The sequence below is a fragment of the Apodemus sylvaticus genome, chromosome 2 (assembly GCF_947179515.1).
Source record: "Apodemus sylvaticus chromosome 2, mApoSyl1.1, whole genome shotgun sequence".
NCBI lineage: Eukaryota > Metazoa > Chordata > Mammalia > Rodentia > Muridae > Apodemus > Apodemus sylvaticus.
Genome location: NC_067473.1, coordinates 154,557,449 through 154,575,459, shown reverse-complemented (window position 1 = coordinate 154,575,459; position 18,011 = coordinate 154,557,449). Strand labels below are relative to the sequence as shown.

Sequence of the window (18,011 nt, the reverse complement as noted above, 5' to 3'; positions counted from 1 at the left end):
AACCATCTGTGATGGGATCTGATGCCCTCTTCTGGTGTGTCTGAAGACAGCTACAGTGTAGTCATAAATAAAAATGAATAAATCTTAAAAAAAATATGAAAATCTTTGAAAAATCTTTAGTCCCAGCATTCAGGAGGCAAAGGTAGGCAGATCTCTGAGTTTGAGGCTAGCCTGGTCTACAGAACTAATAGTTCCAGGACAACCAGAGCTATACAGAGATACCCTGTCTTGATAAACAAACAAAACAAAACAAACAAAACAAAAAACCCAAATAATAATTAAGAAATAAAAACAATGTAAAAATCTTTGGAAGGAGGGAAGGAACCTGGACTTGCCCTGACTTTAAGCCCAGTTGTTGAATAAGTCTCATAATTCTCCTGGTGGATTCAAAGAGTAGTTCAGGAATAATTCCAAGGCTTGTGGGGTGCTAAAATGCGCCTGGCTTTCCCTAGTGGCTTCCAAATTCATCTCCAAATCACTGGCGGAGTAGTTTTGCTGCAACTGCATGTAGGGCTGCAGAGAATCCTCCCCGAAGCTGTGGAGCGGAGCCGCGTTCCAAGTCTGGCTGTTCCAGGCTTGAGTACACCAGGACTGGGTGGTCCAGGCCTGGTTGTTCAAAGCTGGGTTGGTCCACGTCTGGTTGGTCCAAGTTGAGTTGGTCCACGTCTGGCTGTCCCACATTGGAAGGCTTCCAGATGCGTTCACCAGATAGCCCTGGGGATAGCTGCAATGGACGCTGGGATATGCTGAGCCCTTCTGAAAGAAGTGATTAACGCAATGAGTGAAACCGGACATCGAAAGTTGTAAGCAGCAGAGATACGAAAAGATTAGCATGGTGGCACAGGCCATTAATCCCAGCACTCTGACTGCCAGGGCTAGAAAGAGAGAGACCCTGCCTCAACGAATAAAATATCACAAGAAAGTGCACGGGAACGCCAGGCAGTGGTGGCGCATGCTTTTTTAATCCCAGCACTTGGGAGGCAGAGGCAGGGGGATCTCTGAGTTTGAGGCCAGCCTGGTCTACAGAATGAGTTCCAGCACAGCCAGGGCTACATAGAGAAACCACGGGGTGGGGGGTGGGGGGAGGCGGGGGAGTACATGGGGGAAGAAGATGGGAAAGGGAGGGACAGGACTGGACTCAGATGGATCAGGATGCGCTGAGAAGCAAAGTCAGAGCCACTGACTCTCTTACAGCAACTGTTAAGACACGCATGGGGCAGACACACATAAATGGCTGGTTACCTGTGTCAGACCGTTGCTGGTCTTCAACCATTGGTTTTTCTGCCACCGCTTGCACTTCATTCTTTGGTTTTGGAACCAGGTCTTAACCTGCGGAGTGACAGGACATTCAAACACGCTAAGACATACAGAACACAGGCAGGAGCACTCGCTGGCTGCTCCTCCAGAGGACCGGGGTTCAGTACCCCGCACCTACATGGTAGCCCCTAACCATTTACAACTCTAGTCCCAGGAGGCCTGATGCCCTCCTCTCCCCCCCCCCCCCAGCACTGCACACACATGATACATGGACACTTGGGCAAAAAGCCCAGACACATAAAAACAGACAAGCAGATGAGACCAGCACTTGGGAGGCAGAGGCAGGCGGATTCCTGAGTTGGAGGCTAGCCTGGTCTACAGAGTGAGTTCCAGGACAGCCAGGACCACACAGAGAAACCCTGTCTCGAACCCCCCCCCCCCCAAAAAAAATCAATGGAGGAGAAACACAAGGAGATTAGAGGACAAATTTCAAGCTGTTTTGGGGCTGTTGTGGGGGTGGGGATGGGGAGAGTAACAGTAGGGATTGATCCTGGGGCCTTGTACATGCTACTGACAAGTGAGGTGCATACAAGCCCCCTTTCTCTGCTTGTTTTGCTGAGTTCCAAGCTGGTCTGGACTCTTGACCTTCCTGCCTCTGTCTCAGGTGCTAAGAGTTCGGCTGTGCACCGGCGAGCACAGGGCACCACCTTTCAATCCAGAATTTTACTGTTAAAGAATGGACAGCCAGAAAGTTAAACCTGGCAGCTATAGAATACACTATGTGCATTTATAATAGCTATTTTATATATTGTGCTGTTCAACATTTTTAAATTAAATGTTTTACATTAAAAAAAAAAAAAAAGATAGACAGCCAGAGCCCAGCATGGTGAGCCTTTATGTTACAGGCCTTTATCCCAGCACTTGGGAGGCCCAGGCAGGCAGATCTGAGTTTAAGGTCAGCAGGGTCTAAAGCGTGACCTCCACGACACCCAGGTCTGTAAAGTGAAACTCTTCTGGGTGCTGGGGGAGATGGTTCATCTGTTAAGAGTTGCTGCTCTTCCAGAGGACCTGGGTTCAATTCCCAGCATCTACATGGCAGCTCACGACTGTCTGTAACTCTAGTTCCAGGAGATCTGATACTCTCACAAAGACAAACATGCAGGCAAAACCCCAATGGACAAAAGAAAATTAAAAATAAATAAGTTATTTAAGAAAAAGAAAAGAAAAAAGCCAGGCAAACCTTTATTCCAGCCCCCAGGAGACAGAGGCAAGTGGACCTCTTGAGTCTGAGGCCAGCCTGGTCCACAGAGACCAGTCAGGGCTACACAGTGAGACCCTGATTTGGGGATGGGGTGGAAGATGAAGTAGAAGCTAAAGTAACTGATGAAACAAACTGGGAAATATATAAATCACATAATTATGATTTTAACAGGAGCGTAGGCTAGGCCTTATTGTAGAGAGCCATCCAGATGTTAGCTGGACTCATTAGCAAATCAGTTTCATTTTGTCCCATTATAGCAACAACTAAACAACCCTACCTGCTTATAGCTAAGGTTCAGGGTGGAGGAGAGTTCTTGCATCTGCTGGAGGCTGAGGTACCTCTGTCTCTGAAACCTGTCCTTGAGTGCACACAGCTGGGCCTGAGAGAACACAGTCCGCGTCTTCTGCTTCTTGGCAACCGCCCTGCTCTCTTCTTTCTCCTCAGGCCTCTCATCAGCCTCAGGACTACACAGCTTTAGTTTGGGATTGGTAGAGGAATCAGGACTGTCGTGAAGAGTTAGGTCCACAGAGGAAGGACAAGGAGAGGCTGTTAGGAATAAAGAGGTAACTTGTTAGTAAATGAGACATTCTCAGCCTGGCATGGCGGCACACGCCTTTAGTTAGTCCCAGCACTTGGGAGGCTCAGACGGGCAGATGAACAGGTTTAAGGCCAGTCTGTTCTACAGAGTGGATTCCAGGATGGCTAGGGCTAAACAGAGAAACCCTGCTACAAAAAGACTCAACGCAGCCGGGCGGTGGTGGCGCAAGCCTTTAATCCCAGCACTTGGGAGGTAGAGGCAGGTGAATTTGAGTTCGAGGCCAGCCTGGTCTACAGAGTGAGTTCCAGGACAGCTAGGGCTACACAGGGAAACCCTGTCTCGGAAAACAAAACAAAACAAAAAAAACCTCAACCCAACGGAACCAACGTTTAATATATTTACTTTCAAAGCAGTTATCTATCTTCATAGCTGTCGATCTATGTAAGTACAAGAAGAACCTAATGCTTTAGTTATAATCAACCCGGAATACTTTGTTACCCCTGGGTAACACCACTGATACCATTTTGCACAGATCTCCCTTTTACATGTGTATTTTAAGTTTTGTTACTTATTTAAATTATACAATTATACCCTGGGAATCTTATTTTTTGTAAAAAGACAACTAATGAAAAAATATGCAGTTCAATGGCAGGGTGGAGAGAACATAAGAGTTTGTAGTCTGGGCTTTCCAATCCGTTGCCCTGGCTCCTTCTTCACCCATATCCCAGTCAAACAACAACAAATATACATATTAACGTTTAGGGATGAACTAACTAATACTTATGAAGGTCATGAGGAAATCCATTGTACTGAACGTTACCTAAGGAAAAGCCGAGGGTTAAGTCACTTGCCAGCAATGCAAAGCCCTGAATTTAGAATCCCCTTCCTTTTTTTTTAAAGGGTATATTTCAAAGATGTCTCACAGTCTTTTTTGCTGTTACAAGAGCAGCCAGTCAGAGGGTCAGTTAATTATTACTAGAGTAAAATTCCAATTAACCAATTTGTTTCTCTCTCTCTTTTTTAAAGATTTTATTTATTTTATGTGTATGAGTACACTTTAGCTGTCTTCAGACACCAGAAGAGGGCATCAGATCTCATTACGGATGGTTTTGAGTCAACATTTTGTCGCTGGGATTTGAACTCAGGACCTTCAGAAGAACAATCAGTGCTCTTAACCGCTGAGCCATCTCTCCAGCCCAATATGTTTCTCTTATCCTTGATCCTCTAGCTCTTCAGTTGGCTTTTTTTCCCCCAGAAGACAAAGTGTTCCATATCTCCTGCCTCAGTGTTAGATTTATGTGGTGCCTCGTTTTGCTGTTCTTCTGAGACACCAAGGGTTGAACCCAGAGCCTTGGGCATGGGGTAAGAGCTCCTCCAACGTTTGTTTCCTAGATTCAGCAGTGGCTGGAAAATACCTCCTGCACTGAAGTATTGAGGACGCCCCACTCTGACGGCAATGCTGATGTTAGCCTGCAGTCTGGCAATAAGTAGACAGCCCTTAAAGCAGCTTCTAAATGAAAAGTGATGCCACCCGCTGGCACTAGGGGCACGCACTAAAACCACAACTGCACTGCACTTGCAAAGGCTATATCCCATCCCCACCCGTTCATTCCCAATCCAGCACTTTTTCCCACCTCAAAAAAAAAAAAAAAAAATCAAAAATCAAACCACAAATCAGAAAAATCAAGATGACAGACATCAAGCCAAAGCTCAGAAAAGACAGTGACACACACTTCCTAGCGCGGCACACACCGGAGCACAACAGCACACACGGGAGTACAGCAGCACACAACGGAGCACAACAGCACACAAGGGAGCACAGCAGTACACACCAGAGCACGACAGCACACACCACACCCGAGCACGACAGCACACAACGGAGTACGGCAGCACACAAGGAAGCACGGCAGCACACAAGGGAGCACGACAACATACAAGGGAGCACGACAACACACAAGGGAGCACGACAACACACACTGAAGCATGGCAGCACACACCTGAGCACGGCAGCACACAGCGAAGCACGGCAGCACACACCTGAGCACGGCAGCACACACCTGAGCACGGCAGCACACACCTGAGGACGGCATCACACACCTGAGCACGGCAGCACACACCACACCTGAGCACGACAACACACAGCGGAGCACGGCAGCACACACCCGAGCACGGCAGCACACACCCGAGCACAGCAGCACGGCAGCACACACCTGAGCACGGCAGCACACACCTGAGCACGGCAGCACACACCCGAGTACGGCAGCACACACCCGAGCACAGCAGCACGGCAGCACACACCTGAGGATGGCAGCACACACCTGAGCACAGCAGCACACACCACACCTGAGCACGACAACACACAGCGGAGCACGGCAGCACACAAGGGAGCACGGCAGCACACAAGGGAGCACGGCAGTACACATCAGAGCACGACAGCACACATCACACCCGAGCATAACAGCACACACCACACCCGAGTATGGCAGCACACACCGGAGCACGTTAGTGGACCCAGCGATGTCAGCACACACCCGAGAATCACTGCACTCACAACCTAGCAGCCACTTGGTTCTACCATTTACAAGCCTGAGCACTGGGCTGACTCTGTACAGACAAAATGAGTTTCAGACCTCAGCTCCAGCAGTTGGCTATAAGAACTACCTTTACTGTGCGCTTGGTTTGGGGTTTAGGAGGAGCACTCAGCTCACAAACCCAGAACTGCCAAGTGACACATTCGCAAAGAAAAGCCAACCGCTTCTGTTGGAGAAAAAGGCCATTTGGATAAATTGCAAACTAACTATAACCTCACCAAAAATGGGGTGGTCATCCAAAGCTAGGATGTTAGGTCTCCCTGCTACTGAGAACACCATTCACTACCCCTGGACATTGAACTACTGTAACATATCCCAAAAAGCCCTAATATTTAGGTTCTCAAATACACACAACAGTCTCAAGTCGTTCTATCCTGTGTCCCTGATCTCTATCCCAGGCAAACTCACAGGGATATCCAGAAGGCTGACACCCGCTTATGTTAGTGACTACGATTCATAAAGAGGCAATAACCCTTCACCCGGTTTTTCTACTCTTACCCTAATTAATTTGGTTCTCTGGAGACTTACCAGTCTCTGTGTGGAGCATCTCAGTAGCAGACACTTGCAAGCAAGAATAGTTTTCCTTAGGGTGAAGAACCGCAGGCATTGGCGAGGAGTCCCCAGAAGTCGATGCTTCCTCAGAACTAGGCAGAATAAGGGGACCAGGAAGACCCAAATTCATGTCTGCCGTGTAGCGAGGGAAGGGACTAGACTTTAAAACTCAGTGTCTAGAGGGAAAGAGCTTAGAAATAAGAGTTAAATGTCCCAGAGTGAAGTGGGCCTCAGTCTTCCCACCGAAGAGCAAGACACCAAATCAGCTTATCTGAAGGCCAACAGCTCAAGGCGCTAGATTTAAAGGGTAGGTCCCAGCGCCCAACTCACTCCTCCCCTTCAAGCCTCCTACCGCTACCTACCGCTACCCACCCCCTATTCTCTCCTCCACCCCGGTGGCACCCTTTCTCCAAAGGCCCCGTGAATTCACAGTCAGTCCCACCTGCCGGGCCCACCACGGACATTGTAATGCAAAAGAAGCTGTAAAGAGACCCAGACAGAGAGGAGGAAAAGCGAAGGGGCGTCTGATCTAAAGACCAAAAAAATGTGTTTCCTTCTTCACCGGATTGCCTTGTAACCCTGGAGGTCTCCAGTGGGCAGTATTCCCTTCATTCTTTCCTACAGACATAAAATAGTCGGACCTTGCTGCCAAAGTCTCTGTTTAAATATGCCTTGCTTTTCAGAATGCGCCTTTTCTTGTCTGCTTTTCATTTTGGGGAACACAGAGAAATCTTCCCTCCAAAAAAAAAAAAAAATGAGGCTTTTAAACAAAAGTCTGAAGGAAGAGCCCATGACCTGCTACCTCGTCTTAGTAAGCTGGTCTGTCCCGTCCCTTTAACATGTCCAAGGTGGTTCGTGTTTCGTTTTGATTTTGCAACAGGTTTTTTTCTATGTTGCCTGAGTGGCCTGAACTCAGTACGTAGACCAGGCTTGCCTACCACCGTGCCTAGTTTAAGGAGTGTTTAAATTAATGTAGAGGCCTTCTGTCTTTTGTTTTGTTTTGAGGCAAGTTCTCACTGTAACCTAAGCTGGCTTCGCACTTACTTCAGTCGTCCTCTCTCAGCCACCTAAGCAATGGAAGAAGAAATTTATTGTATTTCAAGTTTGGTTTTGGTAGTTTCTTTGAGATGAGGTTTCATGTACCCCAGGCTGGCCTCACAGTATACCGCTGAAGCTGGCTCCAAACTCCTTATCTTCCTGCTTCCATCTCCCAAGTTTGAAGTTTGCCAATCAGTCGTCGTGATCACAGAGAAGTGAGTGAAATAATTGTAACCTAGCTCAAGTCGGCTCTCGTCAGTGTATAAACAGAGAGGAAAGTGCCACCCTGTCCTTAAGTCTCCCATGTGGACTCTGCCGCAGTGGGTATTGGCAAAAGTGGTTCTTCCTGGGTTTTGTACTACAAAAGACTAAGTTTGAATGGCCCTTTTTGGTTTTTGGTTTTGAGGGTGTTTTGTTTGTTCGGTTGTTGTTGTTTTGTTTTTGTGTTTGTTACTCTAGACAGGGTCTCGGTGTGTAGCTTTAACAGTAATGGAACCTGCTCTGTAGACCAGGCTCCAACTCACAGAGATCCAACTGCCTCTGCCCACCCAGTGTTGGGATTAAAGCCCTGTATGCACCACCACAGCCACCACTGCCACCACAGCCACCACTGCACTACACCACCACTGTACCACACCACCATTGCTACCACATTACTACTGCTGCCACTGTGCCACTACCACCACTGCACCATGCCACCGATGCTGCCACCTCCACCACTGCCACCATTGCCACCACAGCCACCAAACTACTACTGCCTCCACTGCCATCACTGTACCACACTACCACTGCCACCACTGTGCCAAGTCACCACTGCCACCACTGCTACCATTGCTACTACTACCATCACTTGACCACACTGCCACTGCCACCACACATCACGGCCCTACTACCACCACTGCCACTCCTGTCACCACTGCCACTACTGCCACCACTATGCCACACCACCACTGTGCCATACCACCATTGCCTCTGCTGCCACTCCTGTCATCACTGCACCATGTCACCATTGCCACCACTGCCACCACTGTGTCACACTACCACTGCCTCTGTTGTCACTCCTGTCACCTCTGCACCATGACACCATTGCTGCCACTGCCACCACTGCCACCATTGCCACCAAACTACCACTGCTGCCAAGGCCTCCAATGCCTCCACTGCACCATACTGCCACAGCCACCATTGTCATCACTGCCACCAAGGCCCACCACTGCCACCACTGCCTGGTCTGAATGAACTTTTTGTTTGTTTGTTTGTTTTTTTCGAGACAGGGCTTCACTGTGTAGCCCTGGCTGTCCTGGAACTCACTCTGTAGACCAGGCTGGCCTTGAACTCAGAAATCCTCCTGCCTCTGCCTCCCAGAGTGCTGGAATTAAAGGTGTGCACTTTATAGTGCACCAGGTGAGCCACTGACCGCCTCAAACCAGCCATTTCTTGTTTCAACTGGACACTGCTAGACATGAACTAATGAGGATGGTTGACCTCTACCCTCATCTAACTGGAGAGATGCAGAGTGCCGACCTACCCTCTTCCCTCGTGGGCAGAGCCTCTGTTTACCCTCTTCACCCTCTCTCGTCCAACTTTTTCCTTTTTCTTCTTCTTCTTTAGATTTCATTTATTTTTATGTGCATTGGTGTCTTGCCTTCATGGATGTTGGTGTGAGGGTGCCAGGGCCCCTGAAACTAGAGCTGTAGACAGTTGTGAGCTGTCATGTAGGTGCTGGGAATTGAACCCTGGTCGTCTGGAAGAGCAGCCAGAGCTCTTAACCGCTGAGCCATCTCCCAACCCCTGGAGCCCATCTCTTAATCCCTCCTCTGACAACTTTTGAGCCTGAGGAAACTTTAAAAAGAAACAATATTTTTAAAATTGGGTTCTAGTGATTCCATTTTCAGATATGTTTTTACATTTAAATTATATATGATATAGGTGTATATGTATATATTATATTCTATAGAACACTTATATAATTTGTAATATAAGTAATAATATAAATATATCATTTATTTATTTATTTACTTACTTATTTTGAGACAGAGTTTCCCTATGTAGCCCTGGCTATCCTGGAACTCAATCTGTAGGCCAGGCTGACCTTGAACTCACAGACATACACCTGCCGCTGTCTCCCAGAATTCTGGGATTAAAGATATAGCCACCACTACATAGTGAGATATGAATATTGAAAAAAATAAACAGATGAACAATAAACTCCTGAGTAGAAATCATAGGACAAAAGAATAACTGTTCTACCTTCTGCTTATCTGCTGGACTAATACAAATATGTTCCTGATTTGATTCTTGCCTTTGGGCAAAGAATGAACAGCAGGTTCGAAATATCAAGGTTTACGCAGTACTTAGTAAAAAAGAACATATTCTTTGTACGCCTGCTCCAGAGTGTAGACAAGCCGGCATCACCAAAGTCAGTTTAAGACTTCCAATCTTCTGTAAAAAGCCTTTCAAGTTGTTTGTTTAAAGAAAGAATGGTATGTTGTGTTAAGTGCAAGAAGCCACCAGACCGACCCATGGCTTCAGGAATATTAGTAGTCAATTTTTATTTATTTATTTATTTATTTATTTATTTATTTATTGTTTTTCGAGACACCTATTTATTTTTTGTTTTTTGTTTTTGGAGTTTCTCTGTGTAGCCCTGGCTATCCCAGAACTCACACTGTAGACCAGGCTGGCTTTGAACTCAGAAATCCACCTGCCTCTGTCTCCCAAGTGCTGGGATTAAAGGCATGCGCCACCACCACCCGGCACTTTTTAATTTTGAGTCAGGACCTCACTATGTCAGTCCTGGTTAGCCTGGTCTACACAGCGAGTTCCAGGAGAGAGTCTCCAGCGAGAGCCTGGAACTCGCTGTGTAGACCAGGCTGGCTGGTGTGTTTCTTCTCCTCTCTCCCAAGTGCTGGGATAGAGGAAAGTGTCTTCACACCTTTTTTCTTTCTTTTTTTTTTAAAGACAGAGTCTCAGGAATGTGTATTCCTGGCTGGCTTTGAACTCCCAGGGATCCCTCTGCTTCTGTCGGCTTTACAGGGATCAAAGATGTGGCACCTTAACTGTGGCCTGGATAATTTTTCAGAGAGAGAGAGAGAGAGAGAGAGACAGAGACAGAGACAGAGACAGAGACAGAGACACAGAGAGAGAGACAGAGACACAGAGAGAGAGGTGCCTGAGGGAGTCGGAGGACAATGTTTGGAATTTGGTTTTCTCTGCACCGCGGGCATTCTGCCAATCACACCTCAGAAGGAAGGGGGATTCACAAGGAGTTGAAAGCCAGCCTGATCTTCAGACTGCCTAAAGAAACAGAAACAGAAACAAACCAACAACAACAACAAAATGCAAGCCTAAAATCTAAAGTCCGACAGGACTCTCCGCTATCGTATTGAAGGGCAGTAGACATTCTGTGACGGCTCTTCTTTGCCCATTCCTAAAGTCAGCAGTCGAGGACTCTAAGGTCCTTTCCCGCCCTCTTTTCCAACCTCACTAAGGAAAGAAATGCTTTTTTTTTTTAAAAGATGTATTATATGTAAGCACACTGTAGCTGTCTTCAAATACTTCAGAAGAGGGTTTCAGATCTCATTACAGATGGTTGTGAGCCACCATGTGGTTGCTGGGATTTGAACTCAGGACCTTCAGAGGAGCAGTCTGTGCTCTTAACCACTGAGCCATCTCACCAGCCCCAAGGAAAGAACTGCTTAATAATCTCAGTCCCATACTTTTGCCGCACTCAAGTTTTTTAAATAATCACGTAGTTTGTTTCTTTCTTTCTTCGGGAGGGGGGAGCTGGGGGAGGGCTCCCCCACAGTGCCAAAGAGGTCCTCTCGGTCAACTGCCCGCTCTGCCCCTACAAAAACCGCACTCCCGTTTGTAATGCAAAAAAAAAAAAAAAAAAAAAAAAAAAAAGGATGCCGCCGGGGAACCCAAGGTGTGTCCCAAGGGCGACGTAATTTTGGTAAGTACTGCCTTTGTCTACCACAAACCTTCCTCCCGGAGGGGAAGGGCGAGGGGGGGGGGAGCTGGGAGGAGTTCTGAGAACTGGTTGATTCGAGTTCAAAGCCGGTTCTCGTTTCCTATCAGAAACAAAATGCGAGTCCCCTAAGAGGGGACATTTGACCCCGGCGAGTCAAGGCCACCACATCCTCGAGTTTACCCCAAGTCCTGCCAAGGTTTGGTGCAGGGCGCACAGCTCCCGGTCCAAGGAATCTGCTTGGGAGACTGCGATGAATCCCTCCCCTAGCCCATTCCTGTCCGGCCTCTAAGTGCCCTTGGTGAGAGTCTGGGGTGAGAGATGGAAGCGAAGAGGAAGCCGGTAGCCAGAAGGCTGGCTCCCTACATTCCTTACCCAGGGAAGGAATTTGAAGGGTGGAGAACGTTTTGAAGCCTAAGACCTGGTTGGAACTAGCTCTGTGGGTGGAGTAAGGGTTTGTGAGGTGGGCCCGCCGGGGAGTATTGCACTTCAAAAACAAGAGATATTTTACTTTTGAACGTGTAGTTGTCTGAGGGTTAGTACTGAAAAGGACAGGGACTAGAGAAGGGTGGGGGAGGGGAGTGAATCGCAAGCCTCGGAGTCCTCCGGGCGAGCCAACCGAGCCAACCGCAGAGAAATGCTGGGAGGCAAACCTGAGAAGGAAATTCCCGCAAGTTAACAATTTGAGAGAATTACAGACCCCAACCCTTCCGGGGTTTTGTCTTTCTTTGTTTGCTTGTTTCGAGACAAGGTTTCTCTGTGTAGCCTTGGCTGTCCTGGAACTCTGTAGACCAGGCTGCCCTCGAACTCCTGGAAATCCGCCTGTCTCATGACCCTGGGGGGTGTAGTTCAGTTGGTAGAGTGCTTGCTTTGCGTGAGTAAGGTCCCGGATTCGACCCCCAGCGCTACACAGAACATAGTACCAGGTCTGAAATCCCAGCACTCAGGAGACAAGGAAACGAAGTCTCCAATGAGAGCTCAGCCAGCAAAGCAGTTTGAGCTTCCTCTTACTCAGAGGCCTTATCCCCGCCCCGGCCCCGCCCCCGGCCCCGCACGCCCCGCCCCCCTCTCTTAGGGAAGAAGAAAAATGTATTCCCACAAGTTGGGCTCCGAGTACAGTCACACGATATAACAAATAGATTCCAATAAAAAGCATACCTAGGGTATACCGCTTCTTTAAGTCTTTCCCTCTAAATGTTTCCCTCTTGTTTTCATTGTTAGTTAAACTTCATTTTAGTTTTGTTTTTAGGACAGAATCTTTCTATATAGCTCAGGTCAGCCTGGCACTTTGGATTATCCACATCTTAAATACTCTATTGCGTCTGTCTTTACTTTTGTTTTGTTTTGATTTTGTTTGTTTGTTTGTTTGTTTGTTTTTTCGAGACAGAGTTTCTCTGGGTAGCCCTGGCTGTCCTGGAACTCACTTTGTAGACCAGGCTAGCCTTGAACTCAGAAATCTGCCTGCCTCTGCCTCCCAAGTGCTGGGATTAAAGGTGTGCGCCGCCGCCGTCCGCCATCGCGCCGCCGCCGTCGCGCCGTCGCCACCGCGCCACCATCACCGCCCGGCATGTCTTTACTTCTCATCCTGCTAATGTTGTATCTTTTTATCATTTGTCTATTATCTGCCTACATGTATATAGGCATCCATCTATCATCCATCCATCCTTTATCTGCTCACTCATCCTCCCTGACATCAGAATATCAGCTCAGTGGTGGCGACCTTGCTTTCGCCTTTACTGTCTAATGTAGTAACCCTAGACTAGGTTCTTACATCAGCATCATCGGTACCAGAAGCAGCTTCTGTATTAGGGAGAGAAGCAGTGATCTTCTACTTCTCCTCCTCGCTAGTGGTAGGGACCACGAATCTGTATTTCATAATCTTTCTCTAAGCAGGATCCGGTGGCTCAGACCAGTAGTCTTAGCCCTTGGAAGAGAATCACCAGCCAGGATATGTAGGGAGAGATTCTGTCTACTAAACAAGTTTTCCTTGATTAGACTCCTGGTTACCATGAGGAGGCCCTTAGTTCAATCCTTATGCTGAACACACACACACACACACACACACACCACCACCACCACCACCACCACAGGCTATCTTTACATCTTTACTTGGTATTGTTTGAGAACTGTTATTCTAGAACAAAACTGAGCATAAAGGTTAACACTTGTCTTATTGCTAACAGAAGGGCCATAGCCAAGGCTTTGCATGCAAATGGAAGGCCGGAGTCATGCTTTCCTTCACACTTGAGACTTTTGTATTAAACCCATTTTATCAGAGGCTGGAGAGATGGCTCAATGGTTAAGAGCACTGACTGCTCTTCTAGAGGTCCTGAGTTCAGTTCTTAGCAAACCACATATTGGCTCACAACCATTTATAATGGGATCCGATGCCCTCTTCTAGTATGCAGGTGTATGTGAACATAAACCTCTCATATACATAAAATATGTAAATACACTTTGGGGCTTGAGAGATGGCTCAAAGGTTAGGAGCACTGACTGCTCTTCCTGAGATCCTGAGTTCAGTTCCCAGGAACCACATGGTGGCTCACAACCATCTGTAATGAGATCTGATGCCCTCTTCTGGTGTGTCTGACATCTACAGTGTACTCATAAATAAAGTAAAATACATATATGCATGCATACATACATACATACATGCATACACACATACATACATATATACATACATGCATACATACATATATACATACATGCATGCATACATGCATACATACACACATACATGCATGCATGCATGCATACATACATACATACATACATATTGAAAGAAAGAAGACAACAAAGCCAGTAAGTCGTAAATCTTGGCAGCTGCTGAGAGGTGGGGTGTGTATGTGGAAAAGTCAAAGAAGTATTATCAAGACTTTAGATGAAAAGGAAAACATAGGTTTTTAGGCTATTTGAATTAGAATTTAGAAAATCAGTCAGGGTTAGCAGTGAAGAGCTACAATGGAAGTTACTGTGTATACCAAGGAAGCCTGGAACTCCCAGAGATCGATCTACCTGCCTGTCTGCTTCTGTCCCCTGAGTGCTGGGATGAAATGCATATTTTACTAACTTACATACCTAATGCGCACGCACGCACGCACGCACGCGCACACACTACACACACACACACACACACATACACACACACACATACACACACACACACACACACGCACACACACACATACACACACACACATACACGCACGCATGCACGCTTGTACACACACACTTAAAAATTATATATACTATACATACATATGGGACATAGGGTGTGTATGCGTGTGTGTGTGTGTGTGTGTGTGTGTGTGTGTGTGTGTGTGTCTGTCTGTCTGTCTGTCTGAGAGGACAGAGGGGTGGGATCCTCTGGCTCTGAAGTCACAGTTGTTTATAGCCATCCCTCATGGTGCTGGGGACTCCTGTCCCCTGCAAAAACAGTGATATGAATCCTCTCTTTGGCCCCTTTAAATGTTCTTTTTTGTTTGTTTGTTTGTTTGTTGAGACACGGTTATCCTGGAACTCCCTCTGTAGAGCCTCCTGAGTCTGGGATTAATCCTTCTGGGATTAAAGGCCTATGCCATCCCCAAGTGGCTGCCATCACCACTGCCTGGTCCCTTAAATATTCTTTAATTGACACATATTTTTTTTTTCTTGGAGATAGGTCTCCTGTCTCAAAGTACTGGTAATGAATCCAAAAATGGCCTTAAACTTACTCTCGTCCTCCGTCTCTCAAGTGCTGAGATTACAGGTCTGCATCACCACCTTCAGCTCCACTCACTTGGTTGGGTTATTCTTAGTCTTTTATTCTTATTCTTATTCTTATTCTTATTCTTATTCTTATTCTTATTGGTTTTTTCAAGACAGGGTTTCTCTGTGTAGCCCTGGCTGTCCTGGAGCTCACTCTGTAGACAAGGCTGGCCTCGAACTCAGAAATCCGCCTGCTTCTGCCTCCCAAGTGCTGGGATTAAAGGCATGCGCCACCACTGCTCGGCTCTTCTTCTTCTTCTTCTTCTTATTATTATTATTACATATATATGTTTTGCCTGAATATAGAACAGAGTACCAATGTGGCACAGAAGCCAGAAGAAGGAACTGGTAGGTGCTGGGAATTGAACCTGGGTCCAAAAAGAGCTGCCAGTGCTCTTGACTTCTGAGCCATCTCTCCAGCCCCTCCACCTGGTCTTCATGTAGGTGCTGAGGCTTTGAATTCAGATGGTGGTGGTGATCTATGAACTCCATGGTTTTAATTCTGGCCTTGAATCTCTATGATCCTCCTGCTTCTATCTCTTAAATGCCAGAATTACAGCAGAGACATGTGGCACACTGGGCTTTCAGATCCATATTCTGACTCTTTTATTTTCTTGTCTTTCTGAGGTGAGCACCCTAAGTGTTCAGTTTTACTCTCCTGAGCCACTCCAGGCAACACCTCTGTTTGATTTTTGTTTGTTTGTTTTTTTAAAGAGTACACTGTAGCCATTTCCCAGACACACCAGAAAAGGGCATCAGATTCCTTTACTCTTTTTGTGAGCCACCTTGTGGTTGCTGGGAATTGAACTCACACCTTTGGAAGAGCAGTGCTCTTAACCACTGAGCCATCTCTCCAGCCCCTGAGGCTGTGTAGAAGAGGTTGGTCTTGAACTCATAGACCTCTTGAACTACCTGCCTCTGTCTCCTGAGTGCTGGGCTTAAAAGTATGCCTACCATGCCCACCCATCTGTCAACTCCTGCCCAGCTCTCTGGAGGGAGAGCCTACAGGATCTTCTGTACATTAGATGGCTGCGCACCACGGTGAGCTAGCTACCTCACTGTATTATGCTGCCTTTTAAACTCTTCTATATAACCTTAGATTTCACAGAGTGGTACAGAGGGCATCCTGTGGTCTGCTCTCCATTCAAGTCTTCCTCCTTCTCCCAACTCCCTTCCTTCTCTCCCTTTCTGCCTCCCCCTCCCCACCTCCAGAGGGCTTATCTGTGTAGTCCCCTACCTTCGTGGAACTCTATCTTTATGTAGACCAGGCTGACCTTGAACTCTTGGCCTACCTTGGCCTCTGGACTTCTGGGATTAAAGGCGTGTACCACTCCACCCTCCTGTCTTTTTAAAATTGAAATATAACCGCAAGGACTCCAGCCTATCCTTGGACTCTTGGGCTCGGGACTCTGGAGATTGCAAAGAATGACCTTGTACCTTTGGTCATCCTGCCTCTATCTCCTGAGTGCTGGAACTATAGCCATCTACCACTGGGCTGGGGACTGACCACAGGGCTTTAGACATACTAAGCAAGAAGTCTACCAAAGGAACTATATTTCCTGCCCACTTTAAAAAATTTATATCCATATATATGGGTATAATATATATGGGTATAAATTTTAAATTTTTTTTATTTTTATTTTTTTAGTTTTTTCGAGACAGGGTTTCTCTGTGTAGCCCAGGCTGTCCTGGAACTCACTCTGTAGACCAGGCTGGCCTCAAACTCAGAAATCTGCCTGCCTCTGCCTCCCAAGTGCTGAGAATACAGGTGTGTGCCACCACCGCCTGGCTAAATTTATATTATATGTATGTCCATATATATGGATGTTTTGCTTGTATGCATGTCTGTACATCACTGTGTACAGTGTCTGGTGCCTTCAGAGGAACTCAGACACCTGGGACTAGAATTACCTTCTGAGCCAACGCCAACTAGGTGCTTGGAATCAAGCCCAGGACCTCTGGAAGAGCAGTCAGTGCTCTTAACCTCTGAGCCGATCCTCCAGGTCCAAGCCCATTTTCTGTTTCTTTACTCTCAGTGTATCTCGAGCTGTGCTAGAATTCATAGAGCATCTTGATTCTGCCTCCAAAGTGATGGGATTATAAGTGTCAGCCACAGTGGAGAGTTCCCTTTTTCAACTCCGCGAGGTGCAGCAAACCCTCCCAGCTGTTGAGGCAGAAAATGCTTTCCTCTTGAATATTTTCATTTTCAAGACACAGTCTGGGCTTTGATTTTGTCCCACAACTTCTCAGTTTCTTAAACAGGATCTCTTAAAGCCCAGGGTGGCCTTGAACTCATGATCCTTCTGCCTCCACTTCTCAAATACTGGGATTACAGGCATCTGTCATCACAACCAGCTCAGGTTTCTGAAGTCTCCTCTCCCAGGGAATTAGGTGTCCCTCTTCCTCCAGTCCTGTAGCATTGTAGCACTGGCCATTCACATTTAGTTTTAGTTACATGTGAATATAACAACCCCAGGAAGCTCTAGCTAGAGCTAAGCTCTTTAAAGAACACCTCAGATGTGCAGATTGTTGGAGAGTTACCTCACTGTCTGGGGCTGGAGTCAAGAGATTTGACTAATTCAACACCAGTGAGGGAGGAGAGCCTAGATTTTGTCTTTCAAGGATTTCTCGCTTTGTGTAGTAGTGGTATAGGTTCCACAATCTGAGCATTTTGATGACCAAGGCAAAAGGAGCAGGAGTTCAAGGTTAACCTTTGCCCTTTGCCAAATGTGGAGTTAGAGGGCGGCCTGTACTATGTATGAGACCCTGTCTTAAAGATAAAACGAAATAAAAAATCTAAGAAATGGCTGGAGAGATGGCTCAGCGGGTAAGAGCACTGACTGCTCTTCCAGAGGTTCTGAGTTCAGTTCCCAGCAACCACATGGTGGCTCACAACCATCTGTAATAGGATCGGACGCCCTCTTCTGGTGTGTCTGAAGACAGCAACACTGTACTCACATAGATTAAATAAGTAAATAAATCTTAAAATAAAATCAAAAAAACTACAATATCCAAAAGAGAAAGAAAAGAAAAGAGAAAAGGGTAAGAGGGTGA

The 18,011-nt window shown here is 46.8% G+C and overlaps 1 protein-coding gene across 3 annotated transcripts; it reads right to left on the bottom strand.

Annotated features, from left to right (window-relative positions):
• Positions 1-366: 366 nt before the first annotated feature.
• Positions 367-6,329, bottom strand: Nanog (Nanog homeobox). Of its 3 annotated transcripts, none has more exons than XM_052172665.1 (4): positions 6,176-6,329; positions 2,796-3,064; positions 1,243-1,329; positions 367-756 (listed from the first exon to the last, which is right to left on the bottom strand). In XM_052172665.1, exons 1-4 carry the CDS (start codon positions 6,327-6,329, stop codon positions 367-369), a joined length of 900 nt encoding a protein of 299 aa, XP_052028625.1. The 3 variants fall into 3 exon arrangements, with proteins under 3 accessions (XP_052028625.1, XP_052028626.1, XP_052028628.1); XM_052172666.1 differs by having other exon boundaries at positions 367-753; XM_052172668.1 differs by having other exon boundaries at positions 367-714; positions 6,176-6,260.
• Between the last annotated feature and the right edge of the window lie 11,682 nt (positions 6,330-18,011).

Excerpts from the sequence above, each read along its gene's own strand:
- Nanog (XM_052172665.1), bottom strand. The coding sequence starts at position 6,329 with ATGAATTTGGGTCTTCCTGGTCCCCTTATTCTGCCTAGTTCTGAGGAA. Across the intron at positions 3,065-6,175 it reads GATGCTCCACACAGAGACTG|CCTCTCCTTGTCCTTCCTCT; the intron begins GTAAGTCTCCAG and ends TATTCCTAACAG. Across the intron at positions 1,330-2,795 it reads TGAACCTTAGCTATAAGCAG|GTTAAGACCTGGTTCCAAAA; the intron begins GTAGGGTTGTTT and ends GTCACTCCGCAG.